The 21,926-nt window shown below is 40.7% G+C and overlaps 1 protein-coding gene across 3 annotated transcripts in view; it reads right to left on the bottom strand.

The window, feature by feature from the left end:
• Positions 1-459: 459 nt before the first annotated feature.
• The window catches only part of SRD5A2 (steroid 5 alpha-reductase 2), a 35,066-nt gene continuing 13,599 nt past the window's right edge, over positions 460-21,926 (bottom strand). The window contains exons 2-5 of one of the 3 annotated variants that reach the window (XM_063124302.1): positions 8,759-8,922; positions 5,475-5,576; positions 3,785-3,935; positions 460-2,334 (exon numbers count right to left, since the gene is read on the bottom strand). In XM_063124302.1, coding sequence (XP_062980372.1) covers positions 2,268-2,334; positions 3,785-3,935; positions 5,475-5,576; positions 8,759-8,922 — 484 coding nt within the window. In that variant the 3' untranslated portion in view covers positions 460-2,267. The remainder of the gene's footprint in view (positions 2,335-3,784; positions 3,936-5,474; positions 5,577-8,758; positions 8,923-21,926) is intronic. The other 2 variants (XM_063124303.1, XM_063124305.1) reach the window with 2 other exon arrangements.

Genomic DNA, 21,926 nt, shown 5'->3' with positions numbered 1-21,926 from the left:
GTGAAGACTACCACTGCCTCACCCAGTCCTGCTAGCATGCTTTCATCCCACCCTCCAATCATCTCCATAGGTGCCCACTTCACTCCAAGCAACATCACGTTTTGTCAATAAAAATGATATTGGCTGACATACCTACCAACTTTTTTTGGTCACATATCTTAGACTGCAGGCCTGCAAGAGGGGCTTTCTTTATTTTATGGAGTGCCAAGTGATTTTTGATGCTTTATTGTATTATGATTATTATGGCTGTGCATATGGTTTGGATTGTCCTAAACAAAAGCATGTGTTTTAAATATCCATCGTTTTAAACGCACACGGGTTCAAACAGCCAGAGGGTATCTTGAGCAGATGGTGAGTAAGTTCACAGATCATATAATCTAAGATGCTATGACAGTGCTCTATTAGAACAGACTGTCTGCACCAGCATTTTATTACAACAAAATTCTAGTCTACAACAAGTTCAGTTACTGATTCATTATTTATTTGATTTCATATTCAGTTCATGAACCATGTTTTACAAGGAAGCGACATACATGGCCAATTAAATTATTTGTGCAGTTTTGGAACACTACAGCCCCCTCTTGATCATAATTAGTTCCAACAACAATCCAGCAGAGAGAAAATATATATGAAAAGGTATTCCTGTCATCAAGAGCTCTTGGAATCAAGCTTTACTGTTTTTCATGATCTTTATGGGAAGGAACACAGGAGCAGAATAGAAGGGTTGAAGCTAAAAAGATTGTGGGTGTCCCTGTCCCCCCACCCCCCACAACAGAAGATTCCAAAATAAGATGCCTCCTGCAGTGTCAAGTACAGAAATGAAAGTTCAGTCATTCCTCCTAAGCAAAAAGCAGCACCGCTGACTGGCAACCTTTGAAATGTTGGCAGGATGAAACCAATTGCTGAATAACTGGCTGATGGACAGCTATTCTTCTCACTAGAAGGGCCAAATTACAGGTGACTTATGATTCTTCTTTCCAATGTTGCTGTCCTTATTTTTCTAATGAAAAGCAGCTGTGTGAAAATGAGTGGGGAACTGGGGATGGTGGTGGTGGATGGCTACATAATTCTTTCCCTCCCTGCTATTTATCTCTTGAAAATCCTGCCCCTATGTTATGACCCTGAGCAGTGGCCAGGACTCTGACAGAAAGGAAGCAGAGCCAGATGGATCAGGTGAACTAATGGTACAAGTCCCAGAGGTGTAGAATCCAGGCCCTGACACTGAGGCTGGGCCAGGGTTCCACACCTTCAAGTCTAAGGCTGTTAGTCAGGAACCCCTCAAGCCAAGGAACTAGCACTCTCAGCACTGGGCCCCTTTACAGCGGAGGCCTCATGCCCCCCAGTTCCTCCTTATCAGCACAGGCAATGTACAACATGGGAACTGACTGAGAGGTGACAGAATGGTAGGCAGGGGAGTCTGGTGGCTCTAATGTCAATAGGGCACTGAATCCACTCCAGGTTTCAGTTAGAACCAGTCAGAACTCTGCTTTGCACCCGTTCTAACTGGTTCTGACTGAAACTTGGGGGGGATTCACTGCCCCACTGACATCGGAAACACCACCCTCCACTGATGGTCGAGTCCAGGGTCGAGGACTACCCTTTAAGCCTCTTCAGTTTTCAGGTATGGGGTGGAACCTGTGAGGTGAATAGAAGGCCTCAGTTGACCTTGTTAGGAGCACGTTGCCAACTCAAAGCTATCTGAGGTCCTGTGATTCCAGTCCAAAGTGCCAAGGCTGGGTCTGCTTCCACCTCTGCTGCATCCTAGTATCCATGCTCTCCTGTTTGTGGTCAGGATAGGATAACTCAAAAGCTGCTTTCTCACCCACAGGAGAAAAGATGCAAGAATACCACGTCCTTTTCTTGCAGGGAGAAAAACCATTTACAACAAGGCAATCCTGAGTAGAAAAATGGTACAGGGGAAAGGGTTAAGTACCTCCCCATACTGTTTGTGTACTGCTCAAAATTGCAGCCCCCTCCCCATGCCTGCTTTTTTTGTTTAAACAAAATTTTGAAGAAAAGTCACATAACCGTCTGCTACTTATAGTTTAGCCTTAAGACTCTACTATTGGTAGAATGTGGATAAATTACTTCTCTCCAGCAACAACTCTCAATGCATGGCAATATTATACTATTTCAGAATCTTCCTCTTTGAAAGTCACATTAGCATTTTACTACTACTACTACTACTACTACTACTAATAGTTCAACAATAAAAAGACAAATAACACACTGCGACCCTCCCCCCAAAAAGCCCAGATAATTGATCTCTAGAATATAAAAGGAATCAAGGCTCTTCTTGATTTTGGATAGCTGGTAAACTTCCTAAGATAGTACCTGGAAAAAAAGGAATACAACATGAAAATACAAATAGACAAAATGACATTAAGAATGGTTGCTCACAGATTGCTTTAAGAAAGTAATGTTTCATTTCTCGCATCACCTCTGTTATATTGTTCTTGAAAGATATCCAAAAATGGTTCATTAAATAAAAGGAGTGGAAGCTTCCAATGGATTTTCAGATTTAAGTGACTGACAGTGAGTATCAACACTGTGATATCACAACAATATATATGTTTAGTGTGATATCTGAACTGCTGGTTAGCAGAATCAGATATAATAATTTGAATTGAAATAGGTTTGCAAACTAGGTTTGTGCCAGTTATATGGTTTGGCATCATGTAGAAAAGTATTAACTATGTTTATAAGCAATCCTCCTCCAGAAGTTACTACACTACAGAGATAGGAGTGAATTTATGAACTTAGGAAGATGAGTACTAAGAAGACAGAGAAAACAAGATATCTGTGCATGCGGTCTTAAATAATAATTAAAGTGGGTTATAAAAGAAATCAAAATCAAAAACACAATGTGATTTTTAACAAACAGATGAATTCAGAACAGAGATGTGGTGGGGAGTGTATGCTTAATCTTTTTCCTGCAACAGACATGCATTTGTTAGCGCACAGGGTTACGAATGTGGGTGTGATCTGGAGCGCAGAGACAGTAGATGGATAAAGGATGGGGAGAGCAATCCTATGGTCCCTAGACAGTGTCATAGTTTGAATTCCTGGATCCAAGGTCTGGGACAGTGCTCCAACCTTGGACCCAGGAGTTCGAGCTCCCTTCCACCTCACAGCCAGTGCGGAGAGAACCACGCCAGCTGCCCCTCCAAGATAAAAAAGACAACTTTGGAGAAGAGGGAAAGGGGGAGGTACTGTGTGCGGGTTGGGGAGGGGCCTGGGTAAACCGGCTTATGCAGAATCCTCCATCCTCCCCAGCCTCTTTCCCTCCTACTCTACAGAGCTTCAGTTAGATGGGTGAAAACACCCATCTAGCGAAAGTACAGAGCAGGAGGAGTGTGGGGCCCCCCGTGCTCCTCATGCTCTGCATAGGTTGCCTGTCAGCCACTTGAGTTTGGAGGCTAACAGACATCCCGATAAGAATGCGCCCTAAAGCACACATACCCTACCTGCGTCTCTAAAAAATTTTCTCCTGAAACAACTATTCATTTTTTTTTAAAAAAAAAAGTCATGGAGGCTCAGTTATATAAATATATGTAGCATATTGTTGATCTGTGTAATGCATTGCTTTCAAGATGATGTTAATCAATATGAAAATTCTGTCTTTGACGTTAGATACATGACAGTTCATTCACTCTTATATGTTTATGTCTTGACACTACAGTCAAATAACGACTGGTGAACCAGCCTTAAGCAATATTGTTTTCCTAGAACATTGCTGGGTGCTATATAAACAGTAAAAAAACACCAAAATCAGATTGAATACCTATGGTGGTGGTAAGCACGTGGCCCAATGCAGCAAAGTGTAAAAAGCGCAAAGGAAAAGGCTGGGAGGGACCAGGTCGCTACAGCATAGCCAAACCATTCCAGTATCTCACCAAAGAAATTTGCTCCTGATACATATGCAAACAGACCTCCTGCACAAAAGAGAAAATGTATGAATACATTTCAACAGTGAAAGCTATTTCTCTTTTTCTACATTTCCATCTTGTTGCTAGTTTGATGTTCTCCCCTGATCACTAACCCAAATCAAGGTGAAAGCTGCAGTTCTGCATTCATCTAGGATGCTCCAGCCTTCTATTTTTATTTTACAGTGGGCCTGTTCAAACAACACGCTAAGCCATGGTTAGGATGCTAATCTTTTTGCAGCAAGTGGTTAGTATGTTTAAACCGTGGTTATGGAGCCTCCATGGCCCCCGTCTTGACAGCAGCGCTTTGGTGCTGCAAGGTGCCTGGCTCCCGCATTTGCGTTACTTCCTGGCATCTGCATGGGAAAGAACGCAAGTGCGAACTTTCCCCGTGGCATGAGGGGGAAAGGAATGAGGCAGCCAAGGGCAGCCAGGAGGATGAGGAGAGGGATGTTGGGTTCCCGAACCACTTCTCCTCCCTCTGACCTCCCACTGGCTGCCTGTTCCTCCCCCACCTTTTTTTCTTTTTATTATCTGTATCTGAGCAGCTGCGCAGATACAGATAATAACAATAAAAAGGGGGAGGAATGGGCCCCGTTTCTCTTCTCCCCCTCATTTTAGATTTGTAATTTTAAAAGAGGCGTGGGGCCTGTTTCTCTCCTCCTCCCCACACCATTTTTTAAAAATATTTTCCACAGGACACAGGGCTCTCCTGAGCTCCGCCCTCTTCCCTGTCCGGCCCATGGTGACCAATCAAGGGGTGCCATGGGCTGTGACAAGCCTCCATTGCCAAAAAAGTCAGGGTAAGTGTCCAACTTCTTTTCAGCAGAGTTTCTGGGGTTTGCCCCCAGATGGCTTCGCAATGGCGGCTGCGTCATGTACATGACATGCCACTACTGCAAAGCTACCCTGGGGCAAACCCTTCATGTAGACATGGCCATGGTTAGGAATGGTTCACACCACACACTAATCATGGTTCTCATGACACGTTAAGCCATAATGTTTAGCTCAAAATGCTTTAACCATCATGGTTTAGTGTGTTGTCTGAACAGGGCCAGTATACTGTATGCAATACTGTAGGCCAAGTTTCAAGCATAAGGGTTCCCAAAGCAGTTCACAATAATGACATCAGATGTATAGGCTGATTGTATTGCCCTTACAGTGAAATGATTAGAACACCAGGTGTTGTCTATGGAAGGTACCAAGCAATGGTAAAGCTGGGAGTTGTAGGATTTTTTTCTGTCTAAACATGCATAGGATTGGACCCCAAGTTGTTTTTAGCCTTGCAATTTATAATATTGTTGTGTTTTACTGTTTAATAACTTAATGTAAACGGCTTCAGGATTTTAAAAATGGAAAGCCATATATATCTCAGTTTCCCACCATAATCCATCACTCTGTTTATTAACTAATCTGAAAAGGGAAAGAGCCTTGTCTTCTTCATTGTACCTTGTGCTTCTCAAACTGCTTGGACAAGCTCCTACAGGCATAATCAAGGCATCAAAGGTCATCCTATATTGCTGGGAAATTGGAGAAAGACAGACATACCTTGTGGAATTTTGTAAGTGAGCTCTCCAGGTTTTCTTAGCTGGCGTAGAAGGATATCACTGTGAATATTGATTCCCATGCCAAACAAAAACAACACTATGCCTAAAGACAGAAAATGAAATGTTTACAGGTTGGATGTCCCGAAGATTTCATCTCAAACCTATGTTCGAACAGTTATTCTGTTTAACAAGCATAATCAACACATTCTGGCCTCACCATCAGCCAGAGGTCTGCCCTACACCCCTCGCCTCCCAGGAAGAACAGCACGGCAAGGGGGAGACAAACCTGGTCCCATCCATCAACTAGAGAAGGAGCTACATTTCCAGTGCTTGTTTTTCTCTTCCCTCCCCTTTCCTTTTACATCCTGCCTATTTGATCGTGAATTTGTGTGCAGGGACTGTCTTATCTTTCAATAAGCACTTAGAATAATAAGCACTTCAATACAAGACTTTCAATAAGCAATTGCAATACAGTAGTTAGAAAATTGTACATGCTTTATAAGATGCCAATGCTAGTAATAATTGATAATAAATTGTACCCACGTAGGTACAATTGGGAAGGGGAATCCCTAATTCAACTAATGCCTGCTGTTTTTGACTCCTTCTCACCACCTGCACTCTCCCTCTCTCGATATGAGATTCGTAAGCCACCTTTTAGGGATAACTTCCCAAGGCAGCAAACAAAACTTAAAACCACAAATCACAACAAAATAATGATAAAATCAGAAGTAACCATTAAAACCAGGTCACATACACAATGGCACGAGATAACATCCAAGGAGTGGGGGGGATGCGCAGTGGCAGTGGAAGAGCTTGCGCTGGTGCTGCCCCCTCCCTGTTATTGATGCTTAGATTAACCATGCAATCAGAAGGCAAAGGGTACAGAAGGGATGGCGCAAAGCAGCAGTGTTGTCAGGTTCCTTATACATGGAGCGTTTGTTTTGGATTTGTTACCAGGGAACCTTGTTTTTTTCTGTTCTACAAAGCAACATGTGCCATGTGTGAGCCATGCATTGTTCCCTCTCGTTGACTGTGCTACTTTCAGGGGTCTGTGTGGGGGAACTCCCCTCACCCTTTTCTAGTGGGAGATCACATCCATTGTGAAGTGGTACACTCCCAGGAGTGCTTTAGCATGTGCTCGTTCTGGTCACAAGTATAGAGTGTTTGAGAAGCATCCCATACAATCTAAATAGTGAAAAGGCAGCAATGGTGAGAGGCACTTCTGGGATTTGCTGCCTCAGATGCTGGAATAACTTGGCTGGTCTTGGGTACTATGCATCTTGACTTTGGGGGTGGGAGTTGCTACTCCACCTCAGGCAACAGTTCTGCTCACATGGGAGAACAAATTAATCTATCCCAAGTTTGTCCTGACCAAAATTGATCAAACATGCACATACTTTTTTTAGTCTGAAGCCCCAACTGAGTTTGCAGAGAAAAAAGGTGCTATGGCACCAATGGACTGAATTATTTATTGTAGTATGAGCTTTTGTAGGCAACATCAGTTGGAAAGTAAATCTCTCATACATATAATACATGAATGATACAGTGAAAGACAAGTACAGTTCAGAAAGTATAGGGTGAATTTGACACCAGAAGAAATGGTGAGGAGTCAGGTCTAGTGTTGAACTTACACAGTTGTCCTGTATGCTCTCTATTGAATGTATACAGGCCTATTTAAAAGGGCAGTTTCCTTGTTTCATAGAGTAGAACCCAGATATATTGGGCAACTCTGTAGGCTTCTTACACAGGGAGATTGGACACCAATCTGCATGCTAAAGTTTACTAGCTGTGTAATGCTGATAAGCTACTTTCCTCTGTTTGCTTTACTGCTCTATCTTGCTAGGGAGATGAAGAGGGCTCCCCTCCCCCAATTTTGGAATGTTGGGATCTGTTAGTCTTAAGACAAGTGACTCATTATTTGCCTGCAATACTTTGGGGCATTATTAGAATATCAGAAAGAGTATAAATGATGGAACAGAACCCTAACAAATTTGGCTTCACTTCAGGAGGAACATGCATGCCAAACTGGAAAGCTTGGGTTCTAGGAACGATCTCCATTTGTTATTGATTGGGGGCCCAGAAAAATGCCAACTCTTTGGGAGTCTCTAGGTTCATGCACTGAAGAGACGTATGAACTTTCTTGTATTGTTACTCTGCATCCATTTTCTATCAAGAAACTGTCATTCCTTTCACAAATGGTCTAGCTTCATTTTGGTAATCTGAAGAATCTACTTTTACTGGATCCTGAATTGATTAGGCCTACAGAATAACACACAAGGTGTGACACACTAATAAATATGAATACCATACAAAATCTGAAAATTTATTCAAGTATTAAAGCATTATTAACAAATGTGTTTAGTTTTGCCTCTATAGACTAAAACGGAAAAACTTCTGGAATGTAGCTTATCAATATTAAAACTAACTGACTCATTCAGAAAGCACCAGATCTTCATTTGAGCTAGGCCTCAGTCCTGGAACCTGTTTTATACTGAAGTAAAACAAAAACAAAAAAGGTGGGGAAGATTAAGGAAGGGTGAGAAATACATTGGATTTTCAATGTGAACTTACCAAATTCACATGCACCAGAATGAAGTTATTTGGCAATATTTGCACATTTCCAAATTTTGCAATGAAGTTTGCAAATCAAAAAACGCACACGAAGATATGAATAATTGGGGCAAATGCAAAGTGAATGAGTATATTAGGGGAAAGAACACACAAAATGCATTAAGCAGAGGAAATCACTTGGGGAAAATACATTTATTTGGAGAAGCGTGCACAAAAATTCATTTTTTGTGTGTGGACTTTTCAGAACAAAATCACAATTTGATGTGGAAACTGGACAAAACAAACATGATGTTGGCAAAATGAGAAAATGAGCAGAATCAAAACTTGACAGATTCATCCATCTTTAGGGAAGGCATATAGAAGGAAAGTAATAGATAAAAGCAGCTAGGAGCTGATTCTCAAATGTTGATTGTGTAAGTTTGACATGTGCAAATAGCTCCCTCTCATGGCTGGTCTTTTCATCACACATTTTATCTTCTGCATTGGTAGCTGTTAGTCTGTTGCAGAGCAAACAACAATTTTTGGGCATCTTATAGACTAAGAGATTTTTCAAAGGCTTCTTTTGTTATTCAAACTATTGTATTTCTTCCTTGACATTTAGACAAGTATTGTCGTAGTCCCCCCCCTCACCCCATGCTTCCATGCACAGTGAATTTAGGCAGTGCACAAGTCATCTGGACGGCAAGATGCTTAACATCTCACAGCTATAATTACCTGATGTAAATCTTATGTCGTTGCACCAGTCATCTGGGTATTCAGCACAGTAAATCATGTAGTAACCTTGAAGAAAGCCATTATAGGTACAGAACAGCACAGCAAAAAACATTGTCTTCAGAGGGAAAGGCCTACCTCTTGTGAAGAATGAGTAAATGAATGTCCTGAGGTAGACAAAAACAAAAAAAGCACATATACATAAACAGCTGGAAATAGATGGCAGTGTACCATTTACAACAGGTTTGAGGTCCCTGGTACTAGACCAAGCATGCTGCCAGGTATCCTCCATTGTACCTCAGGTGTATTCCCATTAGAACCTTGAGAATAATCACTTTCTATGTTCTTCACCCTACATTAACATGAACTACTACTCAGTAGGCTCCAGTACAATATGTAAGGAGCTATACACACCTCTTGTCAGCACACATCATATGATTTACAGGTGTAGATATCCGCATGACGTAGTGCCTAACAGAAAGCTGCCACTGCAGGATCCAAGCCCTTCTGGTAGCCAAAAGCCTTTAATTAAAGCACTGCTAGGATTGACTGTTCTCACTGGATGGAAGATTTGATGGTGTTACCTACTTTTGAACACGTAGCTTACGGGAGACAGTAGTTAGTGGATCCTTCCAAGATATTTGCACAGCCTAACTCTAGTCAGATACTTATGCCTGACACTACAGCGAATGTCTGTGCAACCAGAAGCTTATGTACAACAACCATGGACTTGTTCATTGGCATTTTATCCAGAATCTATCTCCCTATACCCTACCCATATCAATGAAAAACAAGTGCTTTACACAAGTCAAATGTCCTAAGCACAGATCAGCATGCTTAGTAAGAACACTTGAGCCTATTTTGTTGTATGTATTTGCCTGACCTACTTCCCAGTTCACTCATCTTTCTTACAGCGTAGTGGGCAGAAAGTAGATCTCCAAGTATTTTGGACTGAAACTCCCATCATTCCCGACTGTTGGCCATGCTGGCCAGGCGTCTGGAAGTTGTACAAACAAGGTATTGGGTGAGCTGGGTGGTTGCCCAGGACGCCAAGCTGAGCTGAGGGGATGGGGGCAGCATCCACCTGAGCTGAGTAGCTATGTTTTTTTAACATGTTGTCTGCAGTGAGCTAGAGTGGCAAAAAGCAAGTATCTATAACCTTTCATTCAAGGTTCTCCAGGGTGTTTGTGTACTAACTACAAAAATGGTCTTCCTTCAATTAGCTTGAAAGTATGTTTCCTTTTGAATTTCTACTTTGATGTTATTTGCGCTAGGTAAAAATCAGTGGGACACAGCTTTACTTTGAGGCAACGTTACCACTAGAAGTGAAAATGCTGAAACTGAGACTATTCTACTTTGGACATATAATAAGAAGAAATGATTCATTAGGGAAAAAAACAATAATGCTAGGGAAAGTAGAAGGAAAAGAGGAAGACCAAACAAGAGATGGATTGACTCCATAAAGGAAGATATGGACATGAAGTTACAAGATCTGAACAGGGTCTTGTGGAAGATGGTGTTTTTGGAAATTGAAGAAATAGTGGGAATTAAGATAGAACAAACACCAAAAGTTGCATTACTGTCACTATTTGAAGATTTAAAATGTGGAAAAGAAACTAAAGAGCTGATATTGAGTTTGCTGACTGCAGCACGATTGATGGTAGCTAGGAACTGGAAGATTCAAGGGGAATACTCTATTGAAGAATGGTATAAAGAAGTATGGGATATAGCTATTAATGATAAACTGACTTGTAATATTAAGTGGAGAAAAGGTATAACTAAAATAAATGAGTTTGAAGGAATCTGGAAACAGTTCCCAATATTAGTGTTTACTAAGGGAAGTGGGAAACCGCCAGCAGAAGAAACGATAAGATTTTGGAATCAGGAATAGATCCCAAGGTGGGGGGTGCACTATTATGTTAAGAATGATTATGTTATGGTATGATATTTTAGAGTTAATATCTATTCAATACATATGTACTCAACATTTATTCAACATGTATGTAGTAGTTGTTTTTGATGTTTTCTTTTATTGTAATGTATGTTTAATTAATGTGGAAAAGCAATAAAAATATTTAAAAAAAAACAAAAAAGAAAACAATAATGCTAGGGAAAGTAGAAGGAAAAGAGGAAGACCAAACAAGAGATGGATTGACTCCATAAAGGAAGATATGGACATGAAGTTACAAGATCTGAACAGGGTGGTTTACAACAGATGCAACTGGAGGTTGCTGATTCATAGGGTTGCCATAAGTCAAAGTCGACGTGAAGGCACGTAATTAACTACCAAGCACTTAGGACTTCAAATACTGTAAGCATTATAAGCACTATATAAATAATAATAAAATAGAGCTGTAAGCTGTTAGAGGTCAGCTGATACCTTGGAATAATGGAAACACTAAAATAAAGAATGCTTACCAAAAAATAAGGACTGCTACAAAACAAAAAACATTATACATAAAACCTCTGATAGTTCTGCTGTGTTGCATGTGGCTTTTCAAACTTTGGCTTGTGCAAACTGTAGCACAGTGATTGGGAGATCAAAGTTTTGAGCAATGTCATTCTTGATGGACATCACACCTGCACCAGGCCCCACAAATCCTCTGGGTAGCCCTGCAAAACTATGGGGGGCAGGGCATCAAAAGCACTCCTCACCCAGGGTATTATTTATCTTAGAGACGGCTCTAAGTACAAAATATCTGGAGATCTACTTTCTTTCCATCATCACACAGGGGGAAATTGTGTTTCCTTACCACCACTTCTCTGCCCACGCTTTTGTCCCTCATTATGTCCTCTTTCGAAAGAGGAAGTAAACGACATGCATGTGGCCCATTCAGTGGGCTGTTTTGATCAAGCTGCTTCTCCTGCACATAGCAGGGGATAGCGGCAAGTTCTGTCTCAAAATAATTCAGATTTTCCAGGGTCTTTTTTTGTCACGTAAAGAAGGGTAGAAGGAGTGGGAGGTGCATGGGACTCAGACAACCACCTGAATAGGACCCACAAAAATCCATTAGTGCCCAGTAACAAGCGTGCAATAAAATGCTCGTCTGATGATGCCCTCTGTCTTAGAAATCTAGTACTTTATCCAGTACACTGGTGGTGATGGCCAGATTCATTGATCTGCTAATACTTCTGTAAAATCTGTGTAGTGTCCATTGCTTTTCTGGCATAAACTTTTCTGGCACAAAAAACATTTTGCCTTTAAAGAGTGGCGCTCAAAAATTGGTCAGCATCATGCTAAGGTACAGCAAAATGGATCTCTTAAGTGTTGCTCCATTAACTGTTTCAAGTATGATTTCTTGCAGAAGGGTGGCACCAGACCACTATTAGAATGTCAAAAGCTGCTAAATTAACAATTTATGCGGCAGAGGAGGAAACAGCAGATTCAACAAGGGAAACAACTTGGCAGCCTATCAAAGGAGAAACAAATCAATTCCCAGTCCAAAGGGAGCAGGGTCCCTGCCAGACAACAGTGACTAAGTAGACTGCCAAGAAGAGAACAAATTGGTTTGTAGAACAAAATGCCTGGAAGATTGTTTGAGCAGGAATAAGCAACCTTCCATCACTACAGCTCTATGCAATCTCACCAGAGCTTTACATTATTATGCTTACCACAGTTCTCTGAGCAGTGAGATGTTCCAGGGGTGCAGGGATTACTTAAGTTTGATTTCCTCTGGAGGCAGGTTAATGGAGGCTTATTGATGTTTTGTAATATCTGGGCAATAACCCATGCTGCCTAAGTGCCAGCAGGACTCACCACTAGCACAACAGAGAGTTAGCGCTTCATATAGGAACCAGAACCAAGCAGAAAGACTCTTTTCTGAAATGGGGAAAGTCAACAGAGCTCACATAAGGGAACTCCACTGAACTGTCCCAATCCAGAACCCAGCAATTCAGTGCATTTCCTGGGTTCTTTTAGAAATCACTAACTCCCCATTTCTCTCTCAATATTCTATTTTCTCTCAAACCATTTGTATGTGTGTGCATGAGTGTGCGCTTCTGGTTTATGTGCACTACATGTGTGTTTAATTCTAGCTGCATTATAAATCTTAAGAGTGAGGGTAACTTTAAAGATGTAAAATCTAATTTGCAACATCTCCCCCACTCTTCTACCCAAACTCCTGTAGCAGGATCTATACTTTTCTTCCTCCTACACCTCCTTTCATTCCCTGTCCTTTCCTCAAACTGATTTTCATGGAATCTGCGAGCAGCAAGTCCATGTGGTTTTTTGCAGCTATTTTTCACTGTGAACAGACACACAATTTATTTTTGAACCATTCCTGCACATGAGTGTAGATATGCATGTAGTTAGTGTACTAAACAACAACAGCAACAAAGGAAACTGAAAGAAAGCATGGCTTTCCATTTATCCTACAACTGCAGCACTATGCTGTGGCTTGCAGTTGTTCTCACACTATACACATGACAAGTCAAATGCTCCTACTTCTCCTACACTTGTAGCACTCAATTGTCTTATAAACATGATTGATTCTGTGCTGACAGTTGCCATGTGCCTCCAGGGCAGCAACTGTGTTTTGAAAACATACCGGCACAGCAGTGCTTCAAACAAAACAATCCCTAGTGTAGATTCTCCTCTGAGGAGGAGGCACCATGTTCTAGGGAAGGATTGGATTCCAAAGCAGGTGCAGCCTTTGTTCATGGATCAACCAAACTGGATTCAGGGTACACCAGCCTGGATCTCTGTGACAAGTATGTATTTGATTTGGAGCATGCATTGGCATCTTCAAGCCAAAACCTGAAACCTGAACTGAGAAGTCAACATGCTTTGTAGTAACATTTATCATCAAACTGATCTTCCATGTAGGAGATGGTTTCAAATGGTCAAGCTGCTTTTATACATAGGACTTGAAAAGCCATTGGATAGTAACACAGAAGGTGCGATCCCATTTTGCCTAATTGTAAACCAGCTTTGAAACATGGATCTTGTCAACCAATCTATTTATCTGAGATAGCACTTCTGCACATTTGTCTGGATTTTCTACATTTGGTACTTAAAGATTTAATCATCTCCATATTCAGTGCAGTGCACCCCCAGTACTCGTTCACCACTGAAATCTGACCAATATCCAACTGAAGCTACTTCAGATTGGGCAGCCGCCTATGGAAAACAAAGTTATCAAATTTATTTATTTATTTATTTATTTATTACATTTCTATACCGCCCAATAGCCGGAGCTCTCTGGGCGGTTCACAAAAAATTTGGATAAGGAACCGTACAACATTGACATTTCTTACACTAAGCAGTAGAATTTTGTTTCTTATCCTAAAAATAAATCTCATATCATGTATCCTCGTTTTTATTAGTACAGCTAACTGTTGTATCTTTCGATATTATGTCTATGCTTGGCAGCCCTTAATTTGTGATTAATTTGTCTATACATAATATGCAACCTTTTAAATAGAAGATTTAAGAGGTTGTATATTTCTGACAATGAGTGGTGCTTTAATTTATTTTGATTTTTACATACATATAGTGCCAGTAGAGTACATGGTGCTTTGCAGACTTTCATAATCAAAAAATGAAGAAAACAAGGTGTTGTGCCGAAACAGCACATAATCTAGAGCATGTAAGTAACTTGCAAGTTATCCTACACAACCTTCAGAATTTCAAAAAGGCAATTATATTGAGATTTTGCTACCATGCAAATATATTTAAACACAGTTTATCAACTAATCTATTGGAATACAGAGGTCAAATGAATTTTTTTATTATTTAGTTGTAACCCCCTAGAAGTAACATTACAAAAATGGTATCTTAAAAATAAAGATACTAACGAAAGAGATAACAAGCACTATATTAAGAGGCAATTTCCCCTTTCCTCTCATGTAGGAGAGGATGACAGGTTCCATTCTTAGTTATATTAAGAGCAGATCCATTGAAATCAATAGGACAAATTAATTACTCATGACTAACCTAAGTTCCACTGATTTCAATGGGTCTACTCTAAGTATGGATCCAACCCAAAGTCTCTTCCTATGTGCTGTTGCTAGGACATGCATATTATCTAAAAGGAAAGAAAATATGTACACGGCTTAAAAACACTGTTTTTACCCATTTGTGAATTTAATTCTCACAGTAATTGACTAAAGGCTGCAATCCATTATCCACTTACCTTGGTGGAGTCCTTCCATTCATAGATGGGACTGAGACCCAGTGGAGGATCCTGCTGGCAGAAGTGGAGAGGCAATTTTCGCTGATTTGCCTCTCCCAGTGCATTCTCCCCGCACATACACATTTTCAGTCCCCCTACCCCCAACTCTCTGTAGCAAATTTTTAAGGTCACGAAAGGCCGCAGGGGGAATAGGTGAAAGTCGCCTCCCCCATTTCCACAGGCAGAAGTATCTATGAGCAGAACTCTTCTCAAGGAACGCTTCCACCAGGGACAGCAAACTCCGGATCCTGACCATTTAGTTGAGCGGAACTAACTTCTGAGTGGGATTGCAACTGAGTTGGATATGTTGCAATCTTCTAACCACTTACTTAGAAGGAAGCCCCACTGAACTCAATGGGAGTTACTTTTGAGTAGGCACATATCAGATCATACTGATAGTTATGGTGCTGTATTGGTCTTTACTTTTAATGTCTTTATTAATGTTTTATATAGACATTTTATCCATTCTTATGTATTTTAATTTATTTTGGTGTATATTATACTGAATTTAACAAACTTCTTAGATATATTTTAGAATAAGTTCATTGGTATATAAATCTATTAAATGAATAAATAAGGCGTAGCTGACGATTAACTGATTAAGGCTGCGGTCCTATGTACATGTATTCGTAAGCTCCATTGAACCAGTGAGGCTTACTTTTGAGTAAAGATGCTTAGGATTGCACAGTAAGAGCTTTAAAATTGGGTTGCAGCCCTACTCAAAAAATCCTTTACAATGTACAGTATTAGGGTGACCATATGAAAAGGAGGACAGGGCTTCTGTATCTTTAACAGTTGTATTGAAAAAGGAATTTCAGCAGGTGTTATTGATATAGATGGAGAAACTGGTGAAATTTCCTCATCACTACAGTTAAAGCTGCAGGTGCCCTGCCCTCTTTTAAATCTGGTCACTCTAGTATAGCTCCTGCAGCTTTAACTGTTGTGATGAAGAGGAAATTTCAACAGGTTTTCAATATATACAAATGACACCTGCTGAAATTCCCTTCTCTATGCAACTGTTAAAGATACAGGAGCCCTGTCCTCCTTTTCATATGGTCACCCTATTTTTCTGATCCTTCTCACATTCAAACTGGAGATAATCTTGGAAACATTTCTCTGCCTCTTTCAGACTAGCTCTGATTGGTATTACCTTCTGACGGCTGGGGAAATTATTTAACATAGGGCCTCATCAGACAACACACTAAATCATGGTTAGGTCACCCTTTTGCAGCAAATGTTTAGTGGCAGTGTTTAAAGCATGGTTATTTAGCCATAATGTTTAAGTCAAAATGTTTAGGCCATTAAGGTTATTTGGTTAGATCCCTGACCCACATCAACTGACATTTCAGGAGAAGAGTCTTTAGTGTTGTGGCCCCTTTTCTTTAAAATTTTCTGCCCCTGGAGCCCAGGGAAGCGCCAACTCTATACTGCTTCCGGTGCCTCCTGAAAACAGCTCTTTTCCAGTAAGCACCAGTTTTATTGGTATTCTGTTTTAACTTGAACAATTTTAATACACTGTTTTTACCTTTTTACTGTTTTTTCCCTTATGTTCACCACTCTGGAATCTATTTTAAATATAGAGGAATATATAAATATTGTAAATAAATAAATAAAAACACAATGACAAGCTCATTCACAGTAATCAATAACCCGAACTCATTAACACCAATCTGTCCTGAAAAAAGCTGATTAGAAAATCTAACAAAAGTATTGCAGACAGCTGAAAATGTAGGTTTTATTGTGCACATTAATAAGTGAATTGAGCGAGTACATGCTGTTTTCATCTATTTATTTAATTGTTGTTGAGAGCCAAGTTTCAAGCAATTATGAGAGAACTGGAGGGGCAGAGGAAGCATCAAGTGCTTCCAAAGATAACAGCAAAAACACCAATGTACCATTTTTTCTCCACTGAAGTACTCAGAAGGGAATATACATGATTCAAAATGTAACTGCCAATTTAGTCCTGAAGTATACACAGAATATTTATGAGATTACAGCAATAAACATAGCATTTTCACTAGCTAATAAAAAAACTACTTTGGAGATCATAGTTAAGTTGTTCTTTAACCACCACACTTTAGTAACTACGTTTTATAAGTGTGTACATGTTAAATTTACATTAAAATGTCTCTCATTGTTGAGAATATTTCTATAAAATAAAAGTTTTACCTATGAAACATGGATGAACATCTATGCAGAACAGTAGAGATGAGTTGAAAACTTTTATTTGTGAACTTTCAGCTTGAATTAAGAGGGGAGATTATGCATACACACCCACACACACACCCCACACACCCCAATTGGCTCTGTGTGTGATTGCAAAGAAAGGAGGATTTTTTTTCAAAAACGTGGCTAGAGAAGGGGGGAGCTTAGCATATTAGTCAACTATTGGTCCCTTTTCTTTTCTTTTTCCCCTCACTGCTGACAGTGGGGTGGTGAAACCTTCTCTTTGCATTTTTTTTACTGTTCAGAATGCCCCCAAATGTCCCCCACAATGCCCCAGGGTATTCCCCCCCCCAAAAAAATATCTTGGATGACATTGCTAAAAAAAAAAAGAGGCTTCCAGCTGGAGGCCAACAAGAGGAACTTTATTTATTTATTTATTGCATTTCTATACCGCCCAATAGCTGAAGCTCTCTCAACTTTGGCTGAGGCACGCTGGTAATTTTAGAAGTTTTTTTCCTCCTGTCTAAACATGCATAGGATTGCACCCTACATTACATAGATAGATAGTAGACAGATAGAACCACCATGTTACCAATGGTAAGCACCCTAACAATTTTCAAACAGTTTGAGGGCTCCGCCCCAAAACACCAACATGCATCCTCAATTCACCTCCTGACAGTGGGGCAGCAAATTTGGGATGGGATTTTCAATCACCCCTAGAATAGATGTTGGAACAATGCAAGATCTATATTAATTAAAATAATTTAAATGGTTTAAGGAGGTGACTCTCATAGCTCAGCATAAAAATAAATTATGAATATTTATTTTGCTTAATTTTAATACTTTTGTTCTCCTTGAAATATCTGGGGTCTGATAATTGCTTTAAATTTTTTGGAACTTTATTTCTGGGGATTAAAAAAGTGGAAGGAATGGAAGGATGGGAAACTTGGGACACTGGTAGGCAACAGGCAAGTTGGCCTGAATTTACAGAGTCTTAGTGGAACGTTGCTGTTGCACAAGAAGCACTCGCAATATTGGTATTAAAAGGGTTCTACTTCACTTATTTGTGAATTGCATCCTCCAACACATTCTTGCAGCCTCTACTACGAGATGCTGCATCTATAGAAATCCTCGGGAGTTCAATGCCAAGACGCCATTTTGCCAAGGCATGAAGATGTCCACTTGCTCAGACAGAATGCTGTCCTTGCACAAAAAAACTCCAGGGAATTTCTCTTAAAAGTAGGTACGGCTGTACTGCAGATGGGCATTGGGGAACTTTCGGATAGCAGAGATGGCCTCACAGGCTCTGGCCCCTCCCCTGGAGAGAGCAGTGGGGTTTTTCTTTCCTAGCTCAAGAGAAAGGCTACTGCAGGGGTTGGGGATCTAGTTCAGCACTAGGAAGAATTGCTTTCTGGATCACCCCCTACCTCTCCGGGGCTTGAAGACATCAAGGCTACCTTTCTCTGGGCTGCATTTCTCTAGTGCTGAGAGCAACTGTCCTTTCTCAGTTTGCAGACAGCCATGGAGCCATTGCTCCATACCTTTCCACATGGAGAAAAAGTAGTCTTTTCGCCATACAGAGAGAAGCAGGAGTAATTGCTCCGTGCCTCCCTCTGCGTGAGAAATGCCTTGAATAATCCAACGAGTGATTTCCATCTTCCAATTCATCATTGATTCCACCCACTGTTCCCTGACTCATCTGCATGGCCTCAAAATGCCCTCAGATGTCTTCTCCAGGCACAGACAGGCATGGAACAGTAGCACTGTGCCTTTCTCTGCGCAGAGAACGGGACAGTCCCTTCTGGAGGGAGGAGCTTGCTCCCTTGACATCATCTACTCCCCACGGGATGAGCCAGAAGGCAATTTGGCCCCGGGGCCAAAACAGTTTCCCACCCTTGTTGTACTGGAACACTGGGGAAATGTGGCTGTATTCTCAGCCAATGTGAACGTCGAGGAAAAGGGGGTGAAGGGGGAAATCACTCTTTGGATTACCGAAGAGCGAATTGACTAATACTGTAATACAGTTCCTCTGAGACAAGGCTAACACCATTTTACCCATAACACACCATTTTACCCATTTCCAAGGAGATACAGATTGTGAGGGAAGAGGCTCACCACAAGTCGCAACAAACCACCCAGGGAGCTTTGGCGGTATATAAATGTAATAATAATAACGATAATAACAACAACAACAATAATAATAATATGTAAAAAAAACCAAGCTAATCCTCAGAACAAATTAAGCAAATTACAAAGTAAGGTCTGTGCAAACATACTTTATGGAGTTGAGAGGAATGAAGATGTCCAACCTCTAGAAATTAGACTGTCCCTAGTCTCTTAACATTTTCAGCTGTCACATTCTGAAGCTTCCATGTGCTTTAAGACAAAAAGGAAGCCGAGGATCACAAGAACATGAGTCCACGCTGCAGGCCCCTTTGTGGCATCGCTGTGAATGTGTATTTTGACCACAGAATTGCTTCTGTGGGTACACATAATTGAATATTGTACAGCATCCTTTATGTTTAAAAGCTATTTCTGTGTCGCACACTACGCTGCAGTGCAGAAGATGTAGGAGAAATGGGCGGTGCTTTCAAGACCACAGTAGCACTTAATAACACAATTTTGTGTCACATTGCATTGCTTTCATTTTATAAGAAGCAGGAGGTGGTTGTAAGATGATCCCTGCAGCTCCGCATGACTTTATCAGAGAGAAGGGTGGAGGTTTTTCAGCTCAAGATCCATTAAGTGGAGGCTGGTGGGTCTGATGTGAGTGGAGTGGTGAATCTGCTCCGAATTTCAGCCAGAACCCTAAAGATTCAAGTTGCAAAGCCACCAGCCTACACCGTCCGGCCTGATAAAACACTCTTTAGAACTCAAAAACTTGCTCACTAATCTATGATGTTTTGGTTTGTCCTAACATAAGGTCTAATTGTGGATTTGAGATTTAGAAGGTGACACTTATTCTGATGTTTTCCCATGTGATGCTTAAATCAGTCTGTAATACAACTTGACTAGAATGTACATTTCATTTCAAAATAGCAGTTTTCCATTTTTGGGGGGTGGGGTGGGGATTGTCCAACATCAACATTCACATGGAACAAGCAGAGCAAGTGAGGTTCAAATATGCTTTTAATGTCATGTATGAAAACTGCTTTTCTGGGACAAATATTTAATTCTTCTGCATGCATTCAAATGATTAAAACTAAAGGAATCGAAAGGCTTATGGCGCCACCTAGTGAATCCTATTCCTAGTCATTTTTCCCATTGTATAAAAGAAACAAAAGGCTCAGATACTGGGATACATTTCAAGGAAATGTAAACGGTTTAGTTTACATGGAACTCTATAGAAGATTGAGAAATTTCTTTTTCAGCCATATATAGTAAATTTATTAAGGCAAATATTTCAGCTCATCCAGGTAGAGAGTGACTTAATGCTTTAACAACTTGCAATACTTTAATTAAGAAGCAGGGAGGTCTTATCTGAATGTGGATGGTGGAAGTTGTAGTCCAACAAATTAGAGTGCACCAAATTTGAGGGAGGCTGCTATATTGCAAATGCCCTCTCCCACAGTTGTTCCCCAGAAACTGGTTTTCAGTAGGGCTGTGCTCCGCTTCTCTTTGGTTCAGAGAAGCAGGAGCAAGGCGGCCTAATTCACCTCCGGAAAAGGCGGAGGCAAAGAGTGTTGGGGAGGGGCTGCGGAGGCTTCGTTTCCAAAATCATGCAAAGAGCCAGTGAAGTCTTTCTGGAGCACATTATTTGTCACACAGAGAACAAATATGGTTGCCACCTTGCACACAAAATTGCTGTCTTCAATCACATTAAAGTAAATGGGATTGAAGCAGTTTTACTGAAACTAGGATTGTAGCCATGATCTCAATAGCTGATGTGAACTTGGGAAATAGGTACAAAATGGCCATGTTCACATATGGCTCTAAGCCAGTTTAGTGTTATATGTATGAGAATTGGGCTCATGTGCTCCTCCCTACCCTCTCCTCCTTTGGTACAACTGTGAGAAAGAGATTGAATGAATTTGCTTTCATTTCGAAATAAACCTTAATTTGTCATTATGTCCAACCCTGGGCATCCTGTGCTTAGTGTTATCAAAGATTTATTGAAACAAACCAATTTCAAAAGATGGTTAATGACCCTGGCGCGTTTTCCATAAAGCATAGTTAAGACCAACAGTAGTTCCTGATTCAGAACTAAGAACAAGTTCATAAGGCTCAACTAAGGTTTAAATTACATAGGAACTATTCTAATGTCTTGAAAGAGGGGGGTCATGAAAAAAGTGTCCATGGAATAGGAATTACTACCTAAATTAAACCAGGCAATAGCTTTAATAACCACCCATAAAAGATGGCTGCCTTTCCAGATTATCCCTTTTTTTGTGCCACAAAAGCTGCTATGACTTGGGCCTTAGCTAGACCTAAGGTTTATCCTGGGATCATCCCTGCCTGCTCCTGGGATATCCTGTGCGTCATTTACATGAACAGGGATGACCCCAGGACGATCCCGGGATAAACCTTAGGTCTAGCTAAGGCCTGGGTTGCACAAAACACTAATCACTTCCTTCTGTATTGTGGGAACATTGCATTTACCTAGTTTAGGATACTCTGGGTGGGATCCACAAGTGCCTTTCCAGAGATGGAAGGCTATTCAGCATGCAGGAGGGCTTGCTCTTACTTAGGTTGATGCTTGCATAAGAATAAAAAACAGCGTGCTTCTATTTGCGTAAGGTGATGCACATGTCTGAAGCTGCGTGCTAGCACAATGAATTACACAAGGTGTTGAGTCATTCTTATACAATGTCTCAAGAGGTGTGTTCGCGCTA

The sequence above is a fragment of the Elgaria multicarinata genome, chromosome 4 (assembly GCF_023053635.1).
Source record: "Elgaria multicarinata webbii isolate HBS135686 ecotype San Diego chromosome 4, rElgMul1.1.pri, whole genome shotgun sequence".
Classification (NCBI taxonomy): domain Eukaryota; kingdom Metazoa; phylum Chordata; class Lepidosauria; order Squamata; family Anguidae; genus Elgaria; species Elgaria multicarinata.
The sequence above is the reverse complement of the archived record's forward strand: the minus strand, read 5'-3'. Positions and strand labels throughout refer to the sequence as shown.